General features: G+C 42.8%; 1 protein-coding gene across 2 annotated transcripts in view; it reads right to left on the bottom strand.

Moving 5' to 3' along the window:
* TAF4 (TATA-box binding protein associated factor 4) overlaps nucleotides 1–20,483 on the bottom strand; it is a 36,923-nt gene extending 16,440 nt beyond the window's left edge. For both annotated transcript variants that reach the window (XR_009488721.1, XM_059862534.1), the window contains exons 1-2: nucleotides 20,139–20,483; nucleotides 17,103–18,191 (exon numbers count right to left, since the gene is read on the bottom strand). Coding sequence is in view for 1 of the 2 variants with exons in the window: in XM_059862534.1 (XP_059718517.1) it covers nucleotides 17,103–18,191; nucleotides 20,139–20,454 (1,405 nt within the window). In the remaining variant the exon portion in view is untranslated. The remainder of the gene's footprint in view (nucleotides 1–17,102; nucleotides 18,192–20,138) is intronic.
* Between the last annotated feature and the right edge of the window lie 661 nt (nucleotides 20,484–21,144).

Below are 21,144 nucleotides of genomic sequence, written 5' to 3'. Positions count from 1 at the left end.
GTCATTCCCTGCTCAGTCACTCAGATCAATACACTTAACCCCACTGGGTAGCTGTAGGGAACCAGATTTTAACAGGCGGAATTTCAGATGTGATTCTCTCTTCCTTGAAGGCACAAACAGGATCTGGACAACATGAACTGTTTGCCAAGAGCTCCTTCATTCAGCTTGCCTCACTCCCTCCCTGAGAGCCTCAGGACCTCATCAGCTCTGAAAAAGCCACCTAAGGAAACAAACTGGGCACTAAAAATTAGTTGGCTTTTCTGAGCAGCTACAGGAAGAACCTTCGCCATGAAAATCAAGAGGCACTAGTGAAATCAGAGAGTTTTTCTTAAGTGTTGTTCAGTGAATCAAAAGCCCATACACACTCCCCAACAATATCTGGAGATGTGGTCTATTGCATCTCAGAGCATGACTACTTCAAAAGAATCAAGCTTTTATTTGCTTTTCTATTCTGGTGAAGTGCTGAAACATTTATAGACAACACCTTAAACAGTTTTCTTGGACACTTACAAGTAAAGTGCAAAAATTCATATACTGATTTCTACAAAAATGAGTTCAAAAGAAAAGCCTTAGTTGATTTGCCCCTAATTTTTTCCTTACACTCTCTACACTAACTCTCTTTTAATGAAGCAGTCACACAGAGATGTTAAACTAGTTTATACCCAAAATGTGACTTTCCATCACAACTTATTTAAAAGTGTTAAGGTGGGACCCACAAAGTGCTATGGACAAGTGTTATATCTAGAAACAAATATCCTCAAAAGTGTTTTTCTGTAGGAAAGGAAGAGGGGGAGAAACTTATTTATTATCCTGCAAACTGTAGAAGTAAATACTCTTTGTTTAGCTGGCAGGTCCAAAAAACTATTTTCCAAGCCATTCCAAAAAGTAAGGTTTCTTCTCCCATAACTTACGTGGGGAGAAGTATTCCCTTTAAAATAGCAAAGGCACACACCACCACCACCTCCACCACATCTTAGGGGAACTTGAACACCTTAATAGTGAACACAGAGCTTGATGCTGTGGGCTGCTCATCAGAACCATTACTACACTCTCACCATCAGCCTAGCACTATGGGGAGGGGGCTACGGACAAAGGACAGAGAAACTGAACGCTTTAAAGACTACAGAATGACCTGCTACTACATCAACCTCACTCCTGCCCTAAAAGAACCTGGCATCCTCTTCAATGGGCAAACATAAGATCTTGGGAAATGAACTCACATTGCCCATTTGTGTCATCCCTCATAACGATCAGCTGAAGCAGCTAAATGCTGAATTGGTGGAAATCTTCAATATTATTATAAATGAAATCATCGATACTGTGGCAATCTGATTAGAAGAGCTATTTTCAAGTCAACATCAAATATTAAGGCTGAGTACTTAGTTTCTAGCAACTGAAAAGGCCCTATGCAAATACCTATGCCCGAGCTTTCAGAAGTCCTTAAATGTCACAGAACTACACTGAAACCCCACAACAAACCCTTTTTCCTAAAATTCACCAGTTTGGGAATTTCCTAAGGTACCCTAAAGTTAATGTGCCATCCAAATTCTTCAATGAGTTATATATTTTTTCCTTAGAGAAGTAATGTGAGAAATACTAAGCCTAGTTTTGGATGAGGGGGGTGTGTTTAAACTTTCTTCTCAGTGTAAGTGACTGAAGTTATATGAAAGCACCAAGCCAAAGCAGTTCCCCTGCAGATGAGATCATTACAGCATCAGGCAGTGGCCCAGAGCCCTGTGATACCTGTTCCTCTCTCCAGCTTGACACACCCCTTGGGTTCAGCAACATGTCTTCACACAGTAACACACCAGTATGGTCAACTTACTGCTTTGCTCCCCCAAAATATGAATGAGGAGAGAGAAAAGATGGGAAATAACCACAAAGTGAAGGTTCAATACCCCTGAAGTGCAAGCACAACATCTGAACAATGAAATATTCTCCCTGAGCTACATGCAAAATTAGAACATGCCTACACATTAACATAGCACAACTGCTCAAACAGACAGTTGAAAAGCATATTAATGTGAGCTTTAGAAAACATATCAAGAAAGTTCAATTTTTGGCAGCAGACAGACAAAACAATCATTTGTAATTCAAACCCTGACTCTAAGCACTACCCTGTTAGATTTCTAACTCCAGGAAGTCTGAAGTACTTCTTTCAAGTACTGAAGTCATAATAAAAAAGTAGCTCATACAAAGCCACATTTATATCTGTCGTTATTTAAATAGTTCTTTCATTCCCACTCAAATTTGATACACAGTTATTTTTAATTTATATAGTTTCTAACACGTCATTAAATCAGCCTCTACCACTGATAAATTCCTGTACACACAAGGCTACATACAAACATAATGACAGTTAATACCATCTGACTAGTCCTGCAAAAACTTTAATCACAGTATGATGATATGAGACATTTTACCTGCTTGGAATGTTAGCTTGTTGGTGGCTGGGTGACTTTGGAAAAGGTGTAAAAATTCAGAATGTGATGAACTTGAAATTTGAGTGCAGAAACTCTCCAGTACTACAGTGTGCAGGCAAGGAAGTTTTGACTGAACACAAAACACCCCTCCAGCCTGATGGGAATTCTTCAAAAAGGGAGATGGAGCTGCTCTCTGAGCTTCTGTCCCTATAATCCAACTACAAACTCTTTTCCAACCCAATTAGCTAAAAAAGGAACTCACTAACCCAAAACTATACCCAAGCTGGCAGTAAGCCGATTTTCAGTGAAGTTCAGAAGGGTCATTGGAGATAACTCAATCATGAATTAAAAACAAAAGTCCCATTTCTCTCCTATTTTTAAACAAAATCACTGTGGGACTGTAACACCCCCCTCTCCCCATCCACACATGAATCTCAGTCAACAGTTTGTGACAATGAAGAAGAGGAAGGGCTGACAGCCACACGTGGGGAAAAAGAAATTTCTTTCCAAAGCTTACATTTTAAATATTTAAACACAGGTAAGTATCATAACCTCAAACTCCAATGCATAAGGCTTCAAATGCTGAATGAACTACCAGGTACTAGAAGACAGCTAGAATTGTATAACTTATCTCACTGTTTCAATTAAATTCAGCAACATACTTAAAGATGGAAAACATCTTTCTGTTTTATCAACAGGTTTTTGTTCCTGGATTAATGGATTAATTACTGCTTGAGATCAAACAGCTAATAAACATCACTGGAAACGTTCAATTAGAAAAAGGTGACAATGAAACCTGGCCATTTTAAATATCTTTCTGCCTTCCTTTTCCTAGAAAGTCTGATCACGTGTACTCTAAAATCATATTCACTATTAAAGATGCAAACATTCAAGAATTCTTTCCAAGTCTCTCATTAAAAAACTAATTAAAATTAAAATTAATTACCATTTTTGTTAGAAGTTAGATGCTTAAGAGAATCCTGAAAGAGGTTCATATTTGAGTTTGAATTTAACAATTCATCATGGCTCCAAATGAAGGATTAACAAACTTAGTTGGCTGTTTCTGATGCCAGGAAAATTTGTGCTCCTGACCAGTAGTATGGTCACCTCACACGTTCTTGCAGTGAAGACCTTCCCAGATCCATCCTGTTTACAAGACTGCTCAGGATGGAAAATGCCATCATTATGTGATGTAGCTGCATGATTCTGCAGGGTCATCTTTGCCACTTGCTTATTTGTAATTCCATTTGCTAATGACATTTCCATTTATAAAGTGTTGTGCTTTGGGGTTTTTTTCTTTGTTAGTGTTTTTTCAATTAATAAAACGTGTAAAATCATGCACTGGAATAAAAAGTGAAGTGTTCTGGCCATTGGACATATCAGAAAAACACAAATCAGACTTTTGTTTTCTAATACTTCCCCTCTTCCTTTGAAACATGGCTTGGCTTAACAAAGACTAAAGAAAAAAATTAACAGAATGATAAGGAAGACTAATAAAATATTCTGTAGCCTTTGCAGACCATGCTGATTATCTGTGTAATTTCACACACATTCTACTTTCATACTAGAGAACCCCTACGTCCAGAAAACAAAACACTTTCCTGATTTGTTACCAGTTTTTACTGGTAGATCTTGATTAGTAATATTTATAGGAGATGGACTTTCCAGTGAGGGAGATAAAACCACCTGCAGACACAGCAGCACCTTCAGATCAGTGTTCTGAGGAAGTGCACAGTCCAGCAGTGTCACCCATGACAGCCACACCCAGCAGGAGGCCACTCCAACAGCAGCACGTCCCAGTGTCACCTCCAGGATAATGCTCTATAGCCCAGTGGCACCTCCAGGATATTGAACGCTTCAAAACACAGTGTCATGTCCAGGATATTGAATGCTCCATAGCCCAGTGTCACCTCCAGGATAATGCTCCATATCCCAGTGTCACCCCACAGGATAATACTCCATATCCCAGTGTCACCTCCAGGATAATGCTCCATATCCCAGTGTCACCTCCAGGATAACACTCCACATCCCAGTGTCACCTCCAGGATAATGCTCTATAGCCCAGTGTCACCTCCAGGATAATGCTCCACATCCCAGAGTCACCTCCAGGATAACACTCCATATCCCAGAGTCACCTCCAAGATAATGCTCCACATCCCAGTGTCACCCCACAGGATAACACTCCATATCCCAGTGTCACCCCTCCATGTGTCAGGGACCCCACCCATACTATGGGGGACACACTGAGGGACTCCCTCTCCAGGAAGCAAGCACCTAATGGGAAGACAGAGCAAGGTGTGCCCATGCTTCTCACAAGGCTTAACAGTGCACAAGGACCAAACTCCTGCCTGTGAAATACAAACCCTACACAGGACCTTGATCCCAAGTGACATCATCTCTCTTTCTGATGCACACACTCAACAGAAGAACAGAAAGTTCAAGCTTACAGATATTGCTTGTTACCCACAATGTAGTTCATGGTTAAACCAGATCAAGTCAATCCAGATCAAGTCAGAACCATTACTAAGAATCTAGACTTTTAACAAGTTTTTTCTGAGACATAACAAAAGAATTAATGGATGTATGATCATGAAAGTGCATAGAGAATATCCTTTCCTAGTCTCCTGAGGAAATTCTCTTCTTAAAGTAAAAAGATAACTATAAACTTCCCAAAAAAAAAAACCAAATGGGGTCAGGGAGAGCCGTTAGGCAGAGAAGAATCAATAGACACACATGCTGGTGTTCAGAAAGAATGTCCAAGCCTGAAAGAATAACCAGAGGACTGATGCCTCTGGTACAGAAAACCAAAGTCCCTACAACCATCTCTAGAAAAGGAGGTTATTGATCATACAGTGCACTGACATCTGACAAACCTTCTTCAAATCCTAACTAGATTTGCCAGGGAAGCTCACTAAGAGGTTATCTTCACGTCAAAGCCCTTTGGGCCTTAAGCTCTTGAGCACACACTCATTTGTGGCAAGATGCTGCAAACATTTGACATGGCAGAAAAATCTGACAGTAATCCTAAGTGGGCTGTGCCATATTAGCAGGAGAAAGCTTTAGGAGAGAATCCTTTCAGTATTGTCAAAAGAGATTCTGTTGCAGCAAAAGAGAAAGTGAATGTGTGTGTAAGGTTATGCAAGTTATCACACATACCACAAAAACCATCCAAAGCCAAGGGGCTGAGTCCATGCTCTGAAACTGATTGGATCAGGTTACACAGGGACCCAGAATGACAAAACCCTTATAAAAGGACAATGTTCTTGAGAATTTTCCAGTACAAAAATGCTGGAATACCAGACTGAAAGCTGGAGAAAAAGACAGCTGCCAATACAAGCTACAGGAAGAGCTTTTAGAGTAAGTGGTATATGTGACAGGATCCTTTACTGCAGAAAAGGGAAAGATAACCTGGTATTGACATCAATGCTGTCCAACAATCCACCATTCCTCCTCTTCCAGTAACTGATCCACCTGGAAAAACTCCCACTCTGCAGGAATGAAAGCCCAAGGAAAACAGAAAGAACCTATTGAAGTCTACTAGTCTACTGCAGCTCCATGAAAATCTGGGTCATTAAGGAAATCTTCCCTAACACTAAGACAGTTTCTAGCAGATTTAGAATTATTGACACACATTAAAGAGCAGCCTCTGTAATAAACCAGATGAGTAGCAGCTCATGAAGGACCATCTATACACCAACTCATGAAAAACAGGGATTACAAATCAAGTCGGATAGAGCAGAACTGTAAATGGTAACAGAAGTGCAGAAAGACTACTTTTACTTGAGGAGAAATGTGCACCACTGTTAAGTATATATTAGATATACTTCAGTTTAGGTACTTGGAACCTCAGGAGACTTGTGCTGCATAAGTCCAGAAAAAATTCTACTTGAATCTTCTTGCCAAAGCCTTTGACCTCATCAGGAATCTGAGTTTTCAAGTTTCATCAACAAATGTGGTTGTTTTCTGATTTCTATAAAGATACCTTAGCTCCACAAGGATAAGCACAGTGCCTAAGGAGAAGTCTCTACAGTGCAGGGATCAGGATGTATCAGCAAACCCAACAGCTCAAAATGACCCCACGACCAGTGAGACTGCAGCTGCTCCAGAAGTGGCTGCCCTGCACTGGCACGACGAGGTCAAGCTGCACAAGCACAAGGCAGTGGTAGGCATGTTCCCTGCTGAGCTGCAGGTCTGCAGGCTCCATAAAACTGCCAGGCAGTGACAGAGCTGTCCAGCACATGGCACAAACCTGTGCCAATTCCCTCACGCCTTGCTCCAGAGCAATGGGCACCCCCCAAAGCCACAAGGCTGAGGTCCTGCACACAGCTGTGTTGAGCACACAGGACACCCTGTGCCCAATGAAAGGGACCTGTTAAATGGTCAGCACCTGTTGCAATGAAGGGGTTCTGCAACTTACCATGAAAGAAATATGGCATGACTGTCAGGTGTTGCTTCAGAGGACCTCTAATACAAAATACTTGGGAGTTTCTCCCAACAGGCACTGAAGACTGGCATGGCACAGAGTTTTAGACAAGAACTACAAAAGCAAATTCCATTTCCTTTTCAACTCATATAATTGTGGAGTAAAGAAGAATTCCACCCAGACACAGTGCCTAAAAGTTAAGATACAACATAAAACAGCAGCACTCCACTGTTGGCTACCACTACTCTATCCAGTGTGCACACACGGATTCCAACCAGCCATTATGGTCTCAGAAACATTACTTCTTCAACAGCTGACTTATGATTGTTGTCAATACAGGTGAAAGATGCATTTGCAAATATCCTCAAGAATCCTCACAGCAGTGCACAGAAAGAGCATTTTGTACAGATCAAGTACAAAAGTTCACATTATGAAAAACTGCTTGTTTTTCTAACAGAAGAGTCAATAGACAAAAAACTCGATTTAATTTTAAAAGCTTTTGCTTACTCTTACTATGCAAGAGTTCTGTTTCAAACAACACAACTGAACTGTCTAAAACTGTACTGTCTAAAAGGTAAAGAAGAGAATCATTTGTAAGGTATTGATTCACAAACCTTTTAAGAATACAGTTAAAGGAAAAATGTCATGTTGGAATACCAAAAAGATTTAGAGTGATCCCATATGTAAAAAATCTTACCTGCTCATTAGAAGAGGTGTGTAAGAATTGTTCTGGGAAATACATCATTTTATACAGCAACAATTGACAAATGCTTCAACAACAATGTGATTTGCAACTATTTTGACTTCTCTGGAAAGCTAAATTCCTTGAAAGTGTGTTAACATTCCTTTCTAGTCAAGGATACAAAGCTAGAACACCAGAGTGCTCTGTCAAATTGCAACCCAATCATCACACAAATCTGTCTGATGTCGAAATAGCTAAGAAAAACACTATCAAGAGCTAAACCAATTGCTTTAATTATTGATCTCCAAGCAATTCAGATGCAGCTCTGCCATTAATTTCAATGTACTTAGATCAAACAACAAAGCAATTATACGAAAATCAGATTCGGGTTTGAGAAAGGAAGACACAAAATAAAGTGTCACTAATTCTTTACATCTGTTATTTTAAATAGGAGGTTTTAAAACTCAACCTGTCTTTATTTGTGACAGTTTGTTTGTACCAAGGTGTGTCAACATTAGTGCTGTTCAAGCACCTGAAGAAATGGGAAGGCCGAGTTACTTTGCATTTATTACCAGAGTCTGCACAGAAATACTTAATGAGGAGTAATGCTTTAAATCAATGCTTTCTTCCTTCTGAATGCAACAGCCTAAAACAACTAAGTCTGTGAGAAGCCATGAAGAACAAATTTCTTTTAATTTGTCCCCACTGTGAATGGCCTACTCAAGGTATACACCCTGTAATTTTAGCTGATGCCACCTTTCCAGCTGAAGCTGTGGAGACCCAGAGCTGGACAATTCCACTGACTGACAGCTCCCCAGGGCAGCCTCAGCACAAACATTCCCTCCACATCCTCCTCTGTGAATTCATGCCTCTCTCACTGCCCATACAGAATTATTCTGCTTTGAGAATATGCCAAACACTACGCCTGCAAGTTCAATACAAACCATCAACTGGGACATGATATTACATGCCATTTGGCTGATAGCAACATTTATTAAGTAGCTCTGCTTTTGCAGTTAGTCTGAACACAGAAGGAGAATTATTTTCACACCTGTAAGCTTGAATTCAGAATGCTTTTCAACAAAATCAGGTTTCGTTTTGATTTTTACTAACCATCAAATGCACAGTCCTGAGTAATGACTAAGCTTAATGACTGGGTATGACTAACACTTATAAATAATTAGTGCCTTTTCTCCCCCTCCCCCATGGAGGACAGGGAAGGAAAGAAAATCAAATGATACACTGACAAAAAAGGAAGAAAGAAAGGAACTAAGAGGTTGAATCTCAACGAATGAACAGTTGTATATTCTTCCAATCCACCCTTAATACCACTGCAAACACCACTGCACGTATGTCTGGTAAAAACTAATAACTCCTCATGCTTGTCTTTTAACTTCCACACAGCTCAGTCACTGTCAGCCTCCCAACTCCAGATCTCTTCTCCCACAAACACTCTTCTGGTCCCCTCCATCGACTCTTTTGCCACAGGTGCTGCAATTCCTCAGTGCTACTCCTTGGAGCTGGCACTTGTGACTCATGAGAGCACAACTGGTCCCACTCGCCACACCGCGACTCAGGCTCAAAGCACCTGATGTTATTACACTGGGAGAGAGGCTCTAAACTGAGCCCTCCCTGAAAGAAATGTTTGATTAATAAACTGAAGGAAGGTGTGCAGACAACTTAGTACAGCCCTGCTGCCCCCCAAACCCTCTCAGAAAGACTCGAGCACAGCACCACACCTCATTGCCTGGCTTTTGTTTATACTCTGATATCTGGAGCACACATTTTTCAACTGCACTCGTTGTCAGCACAGTCTATCCAGCACGTGCTTTATTCTGCACAAAAGCATGGTGATAACTTTTAACAGTTCAGCTACTCTCAGAAGCATCTATTAATCAAGTTATGATTATAAGTTAGACCATTTTTACAAGAGAGGCTTACTCAATTCAATACAAATCTTAGGACAGTCATGTCAGTCATGTAAAATAATATTACACACTGCTGTGAGTTTTATGTTATTCATTGTCTAGGTACTGGGTTACTGAAAAATACATTTTGGTAAGGCATTTTAAGGGAAAAAGCATCAAAATTAAGATACATAGCATTTATAAGTTACAAGTCAAATTTATAAACAGAGATCTACCATGGCAAAAAGTTACTTAATTTTCATCAATATACTTTTTCAAATCCCACAAAAAGAGCTTGGTATCCAAACTGGACCTTGCACTAAATTCTGTACAAATACCAAGTAAAAGCACCATCCCTATTTAACCTACTTTATAACACATTTACACATTTTGCTGAGCATCAGCCTTTGATGTTCAAAGTGCAACTTTCTGACTACTGGTAATCTAAGTACAGAAACCCATAGTTTTAAAATGTTATTTTGAGTCTGACAACAGTTACAGACCCAAAGATCAGATACATTTGTACAATACCTTAAGAAAGCTTTACTGAGGTGCTGAACAGATCTCATTGCAGGGGTATCAACTCCTTAGAATTCTCACCTCTTTCTTGATTACTGATAGATCTATACCATTATCCAGTGACAATAATCAACATTTTGTTCTCACAAAAAATATTCTATATTTTAAAAAACCCTTAAAGGCACAAATAAGACCTCAAGGACTATTATTATCTTTTACATTAAATTTTATGCTAGAGACACCTGAAGAGAATTACTCCAAGAGAGGAGGGTTTGTGGTAAAACACTGGCTCTCAGTTGAGACACCTACACCTCCAGAAGACAACCAGCTTTTCTGGGAAGAAATTCCCACAGATTAGAACTGGTGTAAAAATTTCCAGAGTAAGCTGAGGTAAAACTGTCCTAGAAGGTTTAAAACAACCAAAAAGCTCTATTCATGTGTCTATGTCAAGAAAAAAAAAAAAAAGCCTAATTTAATCTGAAATATGGATGTTCACATAATCTTTACACCTGTTTAATTACAACCTGTACACAGACCAGGCTGTATCAGCAATTTTGCTTCTCTTACAAGGAAGCAGATACAAGAGGGCTGATACAATTATTTGCACACAGGAACAGACCTGTGGCTGTGCAAAGAAAAAGCCCTTTGTCACCTGTGAGCAACACTGTCTCCCTAGTTTGGCCTTCCTTCACACAGAGCTTTGGGGTTCATAACACACCTGAAATAACTGTCCATTAACCAGCACTAAAACTCCTCTCTATCACTGTGATAGATACATGTTTCTCCTCAGTTATGAGAAACTGTATTTTCAAAATTCTTATCTTCATGCCACTACCTCTCCAAATCTTTCACAAGAGATCATGTGCCTAACAAAGCTAAACTTGCTAACAGTCTTCCAATTAGCAAAAGCCTTACATGAAGCAATGGCAACAAAATCAAGGAGAAGTTTCAGACAGATTAATGGAGTTATAAACATTCATAAAGTTTCAATACAAACAACAATCTTGACAAGAGTAGATATTTTAAGGTAAAAATTATGATTTTGAATATTTCTGACCAAAAAAAAAAAAAAGAACACAGTAACAAAAAATATTTAATGTGTTAAGTGACTTCTATGTCCAGTTCTTTCTGAGCAGACTCAGTATTGATCACACAGTTTTTACACAAAGCAACCTTTCCACACACCAGCACTTTCTCTTTCCTTGAACCCAGATAGTATTTTCAACTGTGTTCTAGAACAACTTCATAAATTTTTTAGAATTATATTTACATATCATTTCCCAAAACAGGAAAGACAGACAACAGTAAGAGCTCTCATACAACAAAATGCTTCATTTGAAGAGTTTGTGACATAATTGGTCTCCTATCAGTGGCCCAAACTCATGCATTTTCACATCACTTTCCTAACAGGGCTGCAGCATTCTCTGTTAGTAAGGGATTCAAGTCCTGGGCAACATTCAAATTTGTGGTCCTCAAACCAAGAAGGTTTCACAAGCAACCTGCTTAAATTTCCAGAGATGGAAAACATGTAATTTCTTGTAATTTCAAAAGAAATAAATCAATTCTGGTTATTGACCAATAACCTTTATCACAAGGTTAGTGATACCCAAAAACCCCAGAAGATCACAATTTGAAGATCATACAGACATATCCATACATACACTTCCAAAGGCTGTTGGGAACAGTATTTTTCATAACAGAACTGAACAATATGTAATCAGAGTTAATAGCTTTCATAGCTTAACAGAATCACAATTATAGTCCCATTAGATCCCATCACTTAACGACACAGTCTTATCAGATGTGCACAACATCAAGACATTCTTTTTAACAGAACTAGAAAACCCCACTGCACAGCTCTCTGAGGCTCAGGCTCTTTGGGGTACAAAGCCAAACATGCAGGAGTCCTCAGTGAGGGAAGGTGCAATGCGAACAAACACAACTTTCAGTCTGGTGACATATGGCAATCTGATGTAGCAGATTCCAAATAAAGCAGAATGTTCCTTTTGCTGATGCATGATTTGAACATAAAATCCACCCTGAACCCCGAAGAGTTCTGCCGAAGAGATCCATGGTCATCTTCCAGAAAGACAGACACTGCTTTACATGCCAAGTACAGGACTCCCAAGCTCTAATCCTGGCAAAATATCGATTCCTGCATGGCCTTTGGGCAAGTCAGAACTTCTCTAACTTGCTCTTTCCCCCAGCTCTAAAGCAGAGTTTATACTACTTCACTTACTAATCACACAGGCAGGTTGCAAGGATAAAAGCATTTTGTAAAATGCTTTGAAAGTAAAACATACTGGAAGTACTCTAAGAAACCCCCATTGTCACGGTGCATTGCAGACATTATTTTTAACAAAATCGAGCCATGCCAACACACTTAACAGGCATAATATTGGCAGCACATGCAACATACAGGGAAACTATAATGAGGATATGTTTGAACTCGCTTACTAGTCAGTGAGAAATAGAAACAACCACATTCCACTACTTCATAGTATTTCCCCTGTTCCTTTCTGTGTTCCTTGTATTATGGGGTTCTGATGATTTCCTCATCTATCTACATCCTAGTTCCTTCAGGGACTTCTCAGGTACACGTTTCAGGTACAAAGCAACCCAAAGAATGAGGCACTCAGTATGAAAAAGTAGCATAAATTGCTTGCTTTGATTCCTCTCAGTTGCCACCCTTCTCCATTTTTACACACTCTCCTTTGCCCAACCACCTACTATCCCAACTCCAAACTGAAGGAAATGGAATTACTCCTGTAGAAGTTATTTTTCAGTTACTCCAGCTCTCGAAAGTACAACTGCTCAAGTCAGAAGGACCCAAACTCATGCTTTAAATTATGTGTTCAGGCAGTTTTCCCATCCAAAAGCCACCATAACCATGGCCTGAGTTAGAATCCTTCTTGGATAGTGAACACAAGCTAAAAACCAATCTGCTTCTACAAAAAAGCTCCAATTTAACACCAAACGAAGTTTTGAGCCTCTAAGGCCACGAAGAAACCCTTGAGTGTGCATATTCATGTTGACCATCTCCCAGGGTGTGCAGATGCAGAGCTGATGCTCTAGGTATCCTTTGCTTCTGGAAAGCATCAATGGTAGGTTTTAACCACTGCTAGAGTTCAGAACTCTGGAACATCCCACTTTAAAGGGGCCCTTTAACAGCAGTTTCTCAGTCTATAAAAGGCCTATCCTGCCCTCACCACAGAAAAGGCACATGAGATGCCCTTCAGAAAGAAAGCAACAAAGAAATCTGTAGTCTCATCCCCTATCATCAGCTACTGGCAGATCCAACTGAGTTTGGAGAAAGTAATAAAGAAGTTTTATTTTTAGATACAAGGCAAAACAATTGTCTTCTACAACAGCTGCAGAACTGCACTACTGCTAGTGGGAAAACTGGTCATGACAGTAGAAGTAAAAAAAAAAAAAAAACAAAACCATGATGACATCCCATCCTATCTGCTATCTTCAAACAGGACTACATGTCACCAAACCATATTTAATTAGGAAAATGCTAGTCTTTATGATCAAGCCACCAAATTTTCATAACTACTAACAGTCATTCAGAAGGTAAAAGAAAAGAGAGGGACAGAGGGAAGTGAAAGTTTCTAGATTTCAATTTCACCTAAGCTAGTAGAGAAAACTGTCCAGTCCTACTTGCTCTATGCCATTCTCACTGCATCCATTCAGCACTCACCAATCTACTCCTTTCTCTAAGCAGACACCTTAAAAACTTATTATGAGATGCTTGTACATAAAGATAAAGGAGAAGACAGTAGCAACACAAGTTTGCAAGAAGAGAAATCAAATCTTTGAACCCCAAGCTGACAGTACTGCTAGGTAAGCATAAACTCACACATGCTGGGCTTGTACTACAGCACTGCTGGACAAGATGGGGTTTTCAAAAATTATTTTAAAGTACCCAAGTTTTGCCAATTTACAAGGTGATTCTACCCTGTGTCAGCAATGACCTCTAAACACTTTACACACTCTTACAATGCAAAGATAAATTTTAGTGAATAATCCCAGTTATACTTTTCTGCAGACTTTTCTAAGCACGTCTAATAGTGGAACATTGACTTACCACTTTAACGAACTCACTGATTTTCTACCTCCTACCATATTGTTGTACATAACACATTTCTCATTACTGAAGTACTCAGAAACAACAAGCTTCATTCAATTTATTTCCAGTCAGTTTCAGCAGTGTTGCATCCTTAAGGCTGTATTGTGTAAACTTTTGTTCCTACCCCTTACAAAATTATTTCAATCTCTTTTCTAAGAGGGTGTGAATAAGGTCATTTTGGGACCATCATTACCCAAATCTGTCCAACTGGAGCACTAAGTCCCAAACACAGGCTCCTGAAGAAAAGACTAAGGACAACAATCCTCCTCCTCAAAGATGCCAAGGTGGAAAACCATCATTAATACACAGATACAATAGCTCAGTTCCTTGCAGAAGAAATACACCAAAAGCCAGTAAGGTCACAACAATTATGGCCCACTGGCTCTTCAAACATCTCCAAGTTGGTCAGTCAAGGTTTGCTGCACAATTGCCTTGATGCAATACAAAGCATTACTCTAATAGTAATATATTTTAAAGACCATTGATGGAGTTTATTTTCCTCACGGTCTTTCAAAGAAAACATTTGAAACCTTGTAAGGTTTCTGATTTTCAAGTCATAGCTTGTAACTCCTGCTGACATTTTACATTGTGCTTTCCATACATGTGACACTGTAACTGTATTTTGGAGAGCTAGAAACAGTAATTCTGGATAAGAAAATAACAGTAAAATGTGTGCTGTCATGGTCAAACCTTCCATCAGAATTTTCTAAGTGTTTGTAATTCTTGGTGTAAAATGTTGTGTGTGCAGTGTATGATTTCAAACTGTTTCAAGCACTGCAATAGAAACTCTTACTAGCACACACTATTAACTTTTAGAAACAAACTTGTCAATGCAAATTTGATGCATGCAGTAGGTGCACAGCACACAGGCACCACAGCTGCAGCTTAACACTACCAAACTGCCTCCAAAAACCTGGCCTAGATGCTGTCATTTAAAATACAATCTCAACAGCACAGCCACCTATTCTCCTTTCACTATGAGTGTACCTGCACTCTGCTGAAGATCACAGCAGCTTCACATGGCCAGATTTGCAGAGGTGCTTGGCCCCCTGTGCCTGAGAGATGTTTGGAAGAGCCCAGCATCTTAAGTGTTTTGAAAGACACAGTTTATGCAAAGCATTTTTAAAGCTGGTTACTTTTGCAAAGTATAAAAAACAAACTTAAGCAATGTAAAAGAAAAATAATCAGTTCCACTAAAAAAATATATTTTTCAATACTAAGCCTGTCTTATCATACAAGAACTCAGTTTCCAATCTCTACATATCCAGTCACATATACCTGCTTATTTTAAGTCATGCTTATTCTTTTGATGTCATAAATATTTCTTTAAGTGTGGGACAGAAAAAAAAAGCTTCATAAAATACAAGTTCTTAGAACCTGTATTGTTGTACTTTGATCTATCAAGAACTCCAAAGGAACAATTTATGGTCCAATTTTGCTTAAGGACTGGGAATGCTGCTTCTAAGAGTAACACATTTCAGGATGCTGTGGCAGTCTGAAAACATCAGCCACCTGAAAAAAGGTCCCACTGGACTCCACAGTAGTATCTTACCTCATAATCAGGTTTATAATGCAGCATTAACAAAAAATGTAGGTATAAATGGCACTAGACTAAACTGGATCAATCCTTTGATACAATATGGCAATAAATAAAACAAAGCTTTTCCAACCTATCAATTTACAGGCTTCAAATTAAGCACCACAATTTCAAGATCTGAATTTTACTGCTATTCTTTAAATTAGCAACATGTCATTCAAATTACTCATATATGGAATAATCTTTTACAGGAAAAAAAAAAAGAGGAATATTTATACCAGTTAGTACTTGGATACACAGAATGTATGACAGACTTCATCAAACTACATGGCATCACATACCACAGACAGCACATTACACAAAAACACAGTGTTTAGTATCACAGCACATAATTCCTGATCTACTTTATGTGACAGGTGCATTGCTCTGAGGTTGGTCAGGAGTTCCTAGAGATGTATTTTACTAAGACCACTTGTATTTTACTATGACCACCTACTAAAACCACCACCAATTTCATTCAGTGTTAGTAGCAAAATTCAATTAGCTGTTCTTTGCATACTGCCCTGAAAACAGTGAGCACTAAGAATACAGCCCTAGTATGTATTATTATGAGGACAGGAAGCAATGTGTAGGTTCACAAGTATTTGCAGTTAGAAATCAAAGTGGATACAAGCAACAAGCCTGACTCAAAATATTAGCAAATATATGACATTAAATCTCCAGATCTGGGATATTTAAGGAGGGACAGAACAATTCTGAGCAAATAAACGCTTCTCATCCTGCTTTTCACACATCCACTGAGTTCAGGACTAGATTCCTTGTCCAGAGATGCTCAGCACTAAGCATGAGACTAGCTACTACAAAAGCTGCAGCCCTAGACACAACAGGGTGAGGTAAGGACATAGGAAGTCTGCCTTTTGTATCAGAATGCCAGTGACTAAAAAGATGATCATAAGCTTCAAATCTGTGAGTTTTTAAGTCAGACTTTGAAGGTATTTAAAGCCAAAGTAGGTAGTTTTCATGTGTTGTATCAGCTGCTTCTCTGTTCATGAGAGCTCTGTGTTAGTGGGGGCATGCAGGGACAGGAGGGAACAAAGCAGCACATAAAGGTTACAAACTGACAAAACCACCTGAAAATTCAAAATGTCTGTTGTGCTAATGAAATAATAATATTTCATTAGATAATGTTCCATTGTCACACTTTGGCAGTTTGCAGCTTCATCTACACTCACATTGGAACAAAGATACCAGGCAGAATTATTTTCAATTACTGCTGAAAAGACTTTCTGGTCACCCAAAATCAGACACTAAGTAGTGGAATGCTACTATGCTACTACTACTCAACACCAGACCATTCTCATTGTTACATGTCATGCTTTTTCACAATTCACAATTAAATGGCACAGAATCTTACTTGGATTCCTTCCTCCCTGCAAGATACACACTTCCAAAATAAAACCCCTCAATCCTCTGACTTACCTGGTGGTAACTGAAAATTCTGAATGTTAGTTGGATTCTGAGGTGGCTGAGGCAAACGAGGTGCTAAAACTGTAGGAGTCAAAGTTGCTCTGATTCCACTCGTAGTTGGTGTTGGAGTCCTTGGCAGACTTTGTGCCACTGTATTGGCAGTGCCTTTAGCCATTCCTGTGGGGGTGCCAGGAGCTGCAGGAGGTATCCCACCAGGATTGGGAGCAACATTGGAGAGCCCAGCTTGCATAGTTTGCCCAATAATCATGTTACCCCCTGTAGTACTGGGCTGGCCAGCAGTAGCCAGCGTCTGCTGTTGGGATACTGCCTGGACTATAGTTTTAGGAGACTCAGATTTGATGACCTGTGTGGCAGGAGCTGCTGGCACACTGGAACCAGACTGGCTGTTCACAAGTGACGTCTGAAGGGAAACTCCAGATCCCACAGTGGCTGTGGCAACAGCAGGAAAACTCCCCACACTGATGGTTGAATTGATCACAGTATTGCTCCCGTTCTGAGTGGCTGCACCAGCTGCAGCCACCGTGGGTCCTGCTGTGTGGATGGGGGGCCTCACCAGCGTTACCGTGGGCGCCCCGGTGCCGACGCTCGGCGGTGGCTGCGAGGAGATCACTGTGGGTGAGGAGGAGGATGCAGAGGACACAGCAGTATTAAGGAAAGAAGTCTGGATGACAGTGTTAGAAGCTGAGGGTAAAACAGCATTAACAGCGTTTCCTTTCCCCACGGATCCGGGTCCATTGTTAACGAGAGGGGCAACAGCAGGTGCAGGAGCGGGGTTGGCAGTCACAGGAGTCCCAGAGAAAGCAGCACTTCCTGTGTGGTGAGAGTTCATCACCACGTTACTCCCATTCAAAGTCTGCACCGTCGTGGTCCCAATCTTGCCATTCCTGGTGGACAAGGCAGTTGCCATGGTGCTGATAACCACCGATTTGCCCTGACTGAGGGTCCCTGGAGCAGCAGTGACTTCCGAACCTCCTGCTGCTGCAGTGGTGGTGCTGGTGCTCGTTGTGGTGGCTCCATCCAGAGCTGAAGTCTGGGACCTGGTGTTATGATTAATAACACCCCCCTGCACTCCTCCTGCCCCTGCAAAACAACAACGAGGTTAAACAGAGCGAATGAGCAAGAAAAGAAGTCCAGCAAAGACAGAATGTTCTCCCTTATCACCAGGTCTTCTCCATCTCCCAAGCTGCCTGCCTGGAGCCAGGAAAACAGGACAGAGTACAAACTGAACATGGCTTTGAATACGTTATCTTAAAGCCTCCAATATCCCACCAAAACTGGCAGATCCAGTATTAATTGTAACACCCCTGCTTTTGACACTACAGTACAAAACAGGGAAAAAAGATTTAATATGAACCAAGGGAAGTAAGAAGATCATCTAAGACCTCCTCCCCATTCTGGAGCCTGACATCCCATTTAGAAACAGGACTGCAACTGCAAGGGGGGGAAAATGGCCATGGAAGACACAGTATTAAGACATATTCCCTATATCCAGCACACATTACTCTCTAATCCTGTCATCTCCTACAAAGTAAGTCAGTCAGATCAGGAGGTTCAACAACAGCCTTTTCAAAATATGAAAAGTGAAAGGAAAGAAAAATATCGGCCTGGCAAGATAAGAAGTACTGCAAGGCCTGAAGCAGGTTTCTAGAAGACCCCTCTTCCTTATTACAGAATTTGTTCCGACAGATCTGAAGTTCCCACAGCCCGAGATAGTTTAAAAATAAATAAATAAAAAGCAAAGCTGGTTTTCAGAAGGGACAAGATGATGTAGCTTCTTGTCCTGAATAATCCTCATGCCCCTTGATAAGGCCTGGTGTTAGCACAAGTACAATCACACACAGTCCAGGTCCTGGCCCTAAGGAGACAGAAACGGGAAAAGAATAGTGACAGGCAGACACTGAGATGCACATTATAAGGGTCAAGGAGATCCTCCTAGAAGAGCTTCATCAATCATAACAGACGGTCTGTAGTATCTTCTTACACTTCAGCAAGACAAAATCAAAAATAAAAAGGGGGGGAGGGGAGGAACTGCAGAGAGATTCTGGGGAGACATTTCTTTCAATCCCCCTGAAAAACAGCCTCCCTCCATTCCCACGTAGTGAGCCCTCAGTCCCAGCCTTCACACTGCCCCCCTACAAGGCTCACAAGACGAAGGGGGGAATATTCCCAGGCAGCTCCGGGGGTGGGCGGGTGGGAGAAGGCGCTGTGCAAGGTGGGGTGTTGTGGCCTGAATTCCCCCCCTTGCCGGGACCCGGCGTTGTGACTACCCCCCCTTGAGGGCAGAGGAGGAATGGGAGGTCCCCATGCCCCCTCCAAGCCCCTGGAACAAGGGAGGGGGTGCGGAGGGAATATCAAGGCAGGCAGATATGGGGGGGAAGCATTTTGAGGGACTTCCTCCCCTTGAAATCCCCCCTCGCTTCCTCCTCTACAGGAAATAGGTGTCATGATTAATAACACCCCCTTCCACTTCAGCAACAGCGAAGGGGGAGGGGAAGGAGCATTTACACAGACAGCTAAGGCGGCATTATCAAGAGGGAATCCCCCCCATAACCTCCACCCCTGGAAAGGGAAGGGGAGCAATCACAGACGGCATGGGAGGCACAGCCATGACCAAGGGGGTGGGCTCTGTCTCCTTCAGTCCCCGAGATTAACAGAGCCCTTTTACACTCCAGCAACAAGGGCAGGAAAAGCAGAGGGGACCGGCAGAGTCACGGACGGGCACTGCCGGCTCCTTCTGCGGGGCGGCTGCCCCCACACATGATCCAACACCCTCGAGTAAGCACGGGCGAGGAGGGAAAATAAAGGGGAGGGAGCAGAGGCGCGGATACACACCGAGGGGGCATGATGAGGGGAGGCTCTCCCCCGTATGATCGATACCACCCTTTGCACTCCCGCTCCTGCCACAACGAGAAGGAGGAGAGAGGGAAAAGGGGGGAAAGCAGTGAGGGAAGGAGGCAGCGGGAGCTGGGGAGTGGGGGGAGGGGAGGGCCCCTCTCCCTCAGAGCCCCCCACCCCTGCCCACGTTACCTGCTTTTGTGATCTCTGGGGCACTCAGTCCCATCTTGCTGCCGCTGCTGCTCTCTGTTTGGGCATTAGCATTGCCTCCTACTACTACTCCTCCAGGGCTGGGGCTAGGGCTGCTGCTGCTACTGCTGCTGCTCACAACATGGTTCCCCAGCAGCCCCCCAGCGGCCCTCAGGGGCTCCTGCGCCTTGTGGTGCTGGTGGTGGTGGCCGGAGGCCGCCAGCTGGGACTCCAGGGAGCCCACCAGGTCGCTCACCACCTTCTCATCCACCTCCGTGTTCAGGAAAACCTCATCCAGCAGATCCGAGCCCGCCGCCATCTTTTTTTCGGAGGGTTCCTGTGAGCGGCTCCCTCCTCCCCCCCCTCCCCTCTCACGGCTCCCTCCTCCCCCCGCCCCGCTCACACTCGGCCCCCCCGCTCAACAGCGCACGCGCGAGCGCCCGGCCCGCACATCAGCGGCCGGGCAGGGATTCCGCCCGCCGCTGATTGGCCGGCGCCCGCGCTATAAAAGGCCGTGCAAATGGCTGCGAACGCTTAGTTAGGAGTCGGGCGGCGGCGGCGGCTCTCCTGCGGCCGCGGGCGGGCGGGGGCCGCGGCCCTGCGGTGCGGCCGCGCCGCGGGTGCGGGGGATTCGGGAGCCGCGCGGGGCGGCGGGGGCGGCCGCGGCCGCCAGCGGCTCTTTGTCTGCCTCGGCCCAAAATGGCTGCATGTTTTCCCTGCTGCTCTCTGCGTCCGGGTCTCCCCCGCCGGCGCGAGTCTGAAGGGCGCCCCGCACCTGTGCCAGCTGCGTGTAACTGATCCACCGGCGGGGCGGGCGGGGCACACGCCCAGACCCGGGCGGGGGCAGCGGGCGAGGAGGAGCCCCCGCGCCTGCCTCCCTCCCGCCGCCGCCGGCGGGGCGAGCCGGGGGCTGCAGCCCCTCGGTGCGGCCGGGCCGCGGGGGCGGGCGCGGGGCGCGGTCTGACTCAGCACGGCCGGGGCCAGCTCCGGGAAAGCGCGCCCGGCTGCG

This window comes from Haemorhous mexicanus, chromosome 18, assembly GCF_027477595.1.
Source record: "Haemorhous mexicanus isolate bHaeMex1 chromosome 18, bHaeMex1.pri, whole genome shotgun sequence".
NCBI classification, from domain to species: Eukaryota; Metazoa; Chordata; class Aves; order Passeriformes; family Fringillidae; genus Haemorhous; species Haemorhous mexicanus.
This window is presented reverse-complemented; position numbering and strand designations above follow the sequence as displayed.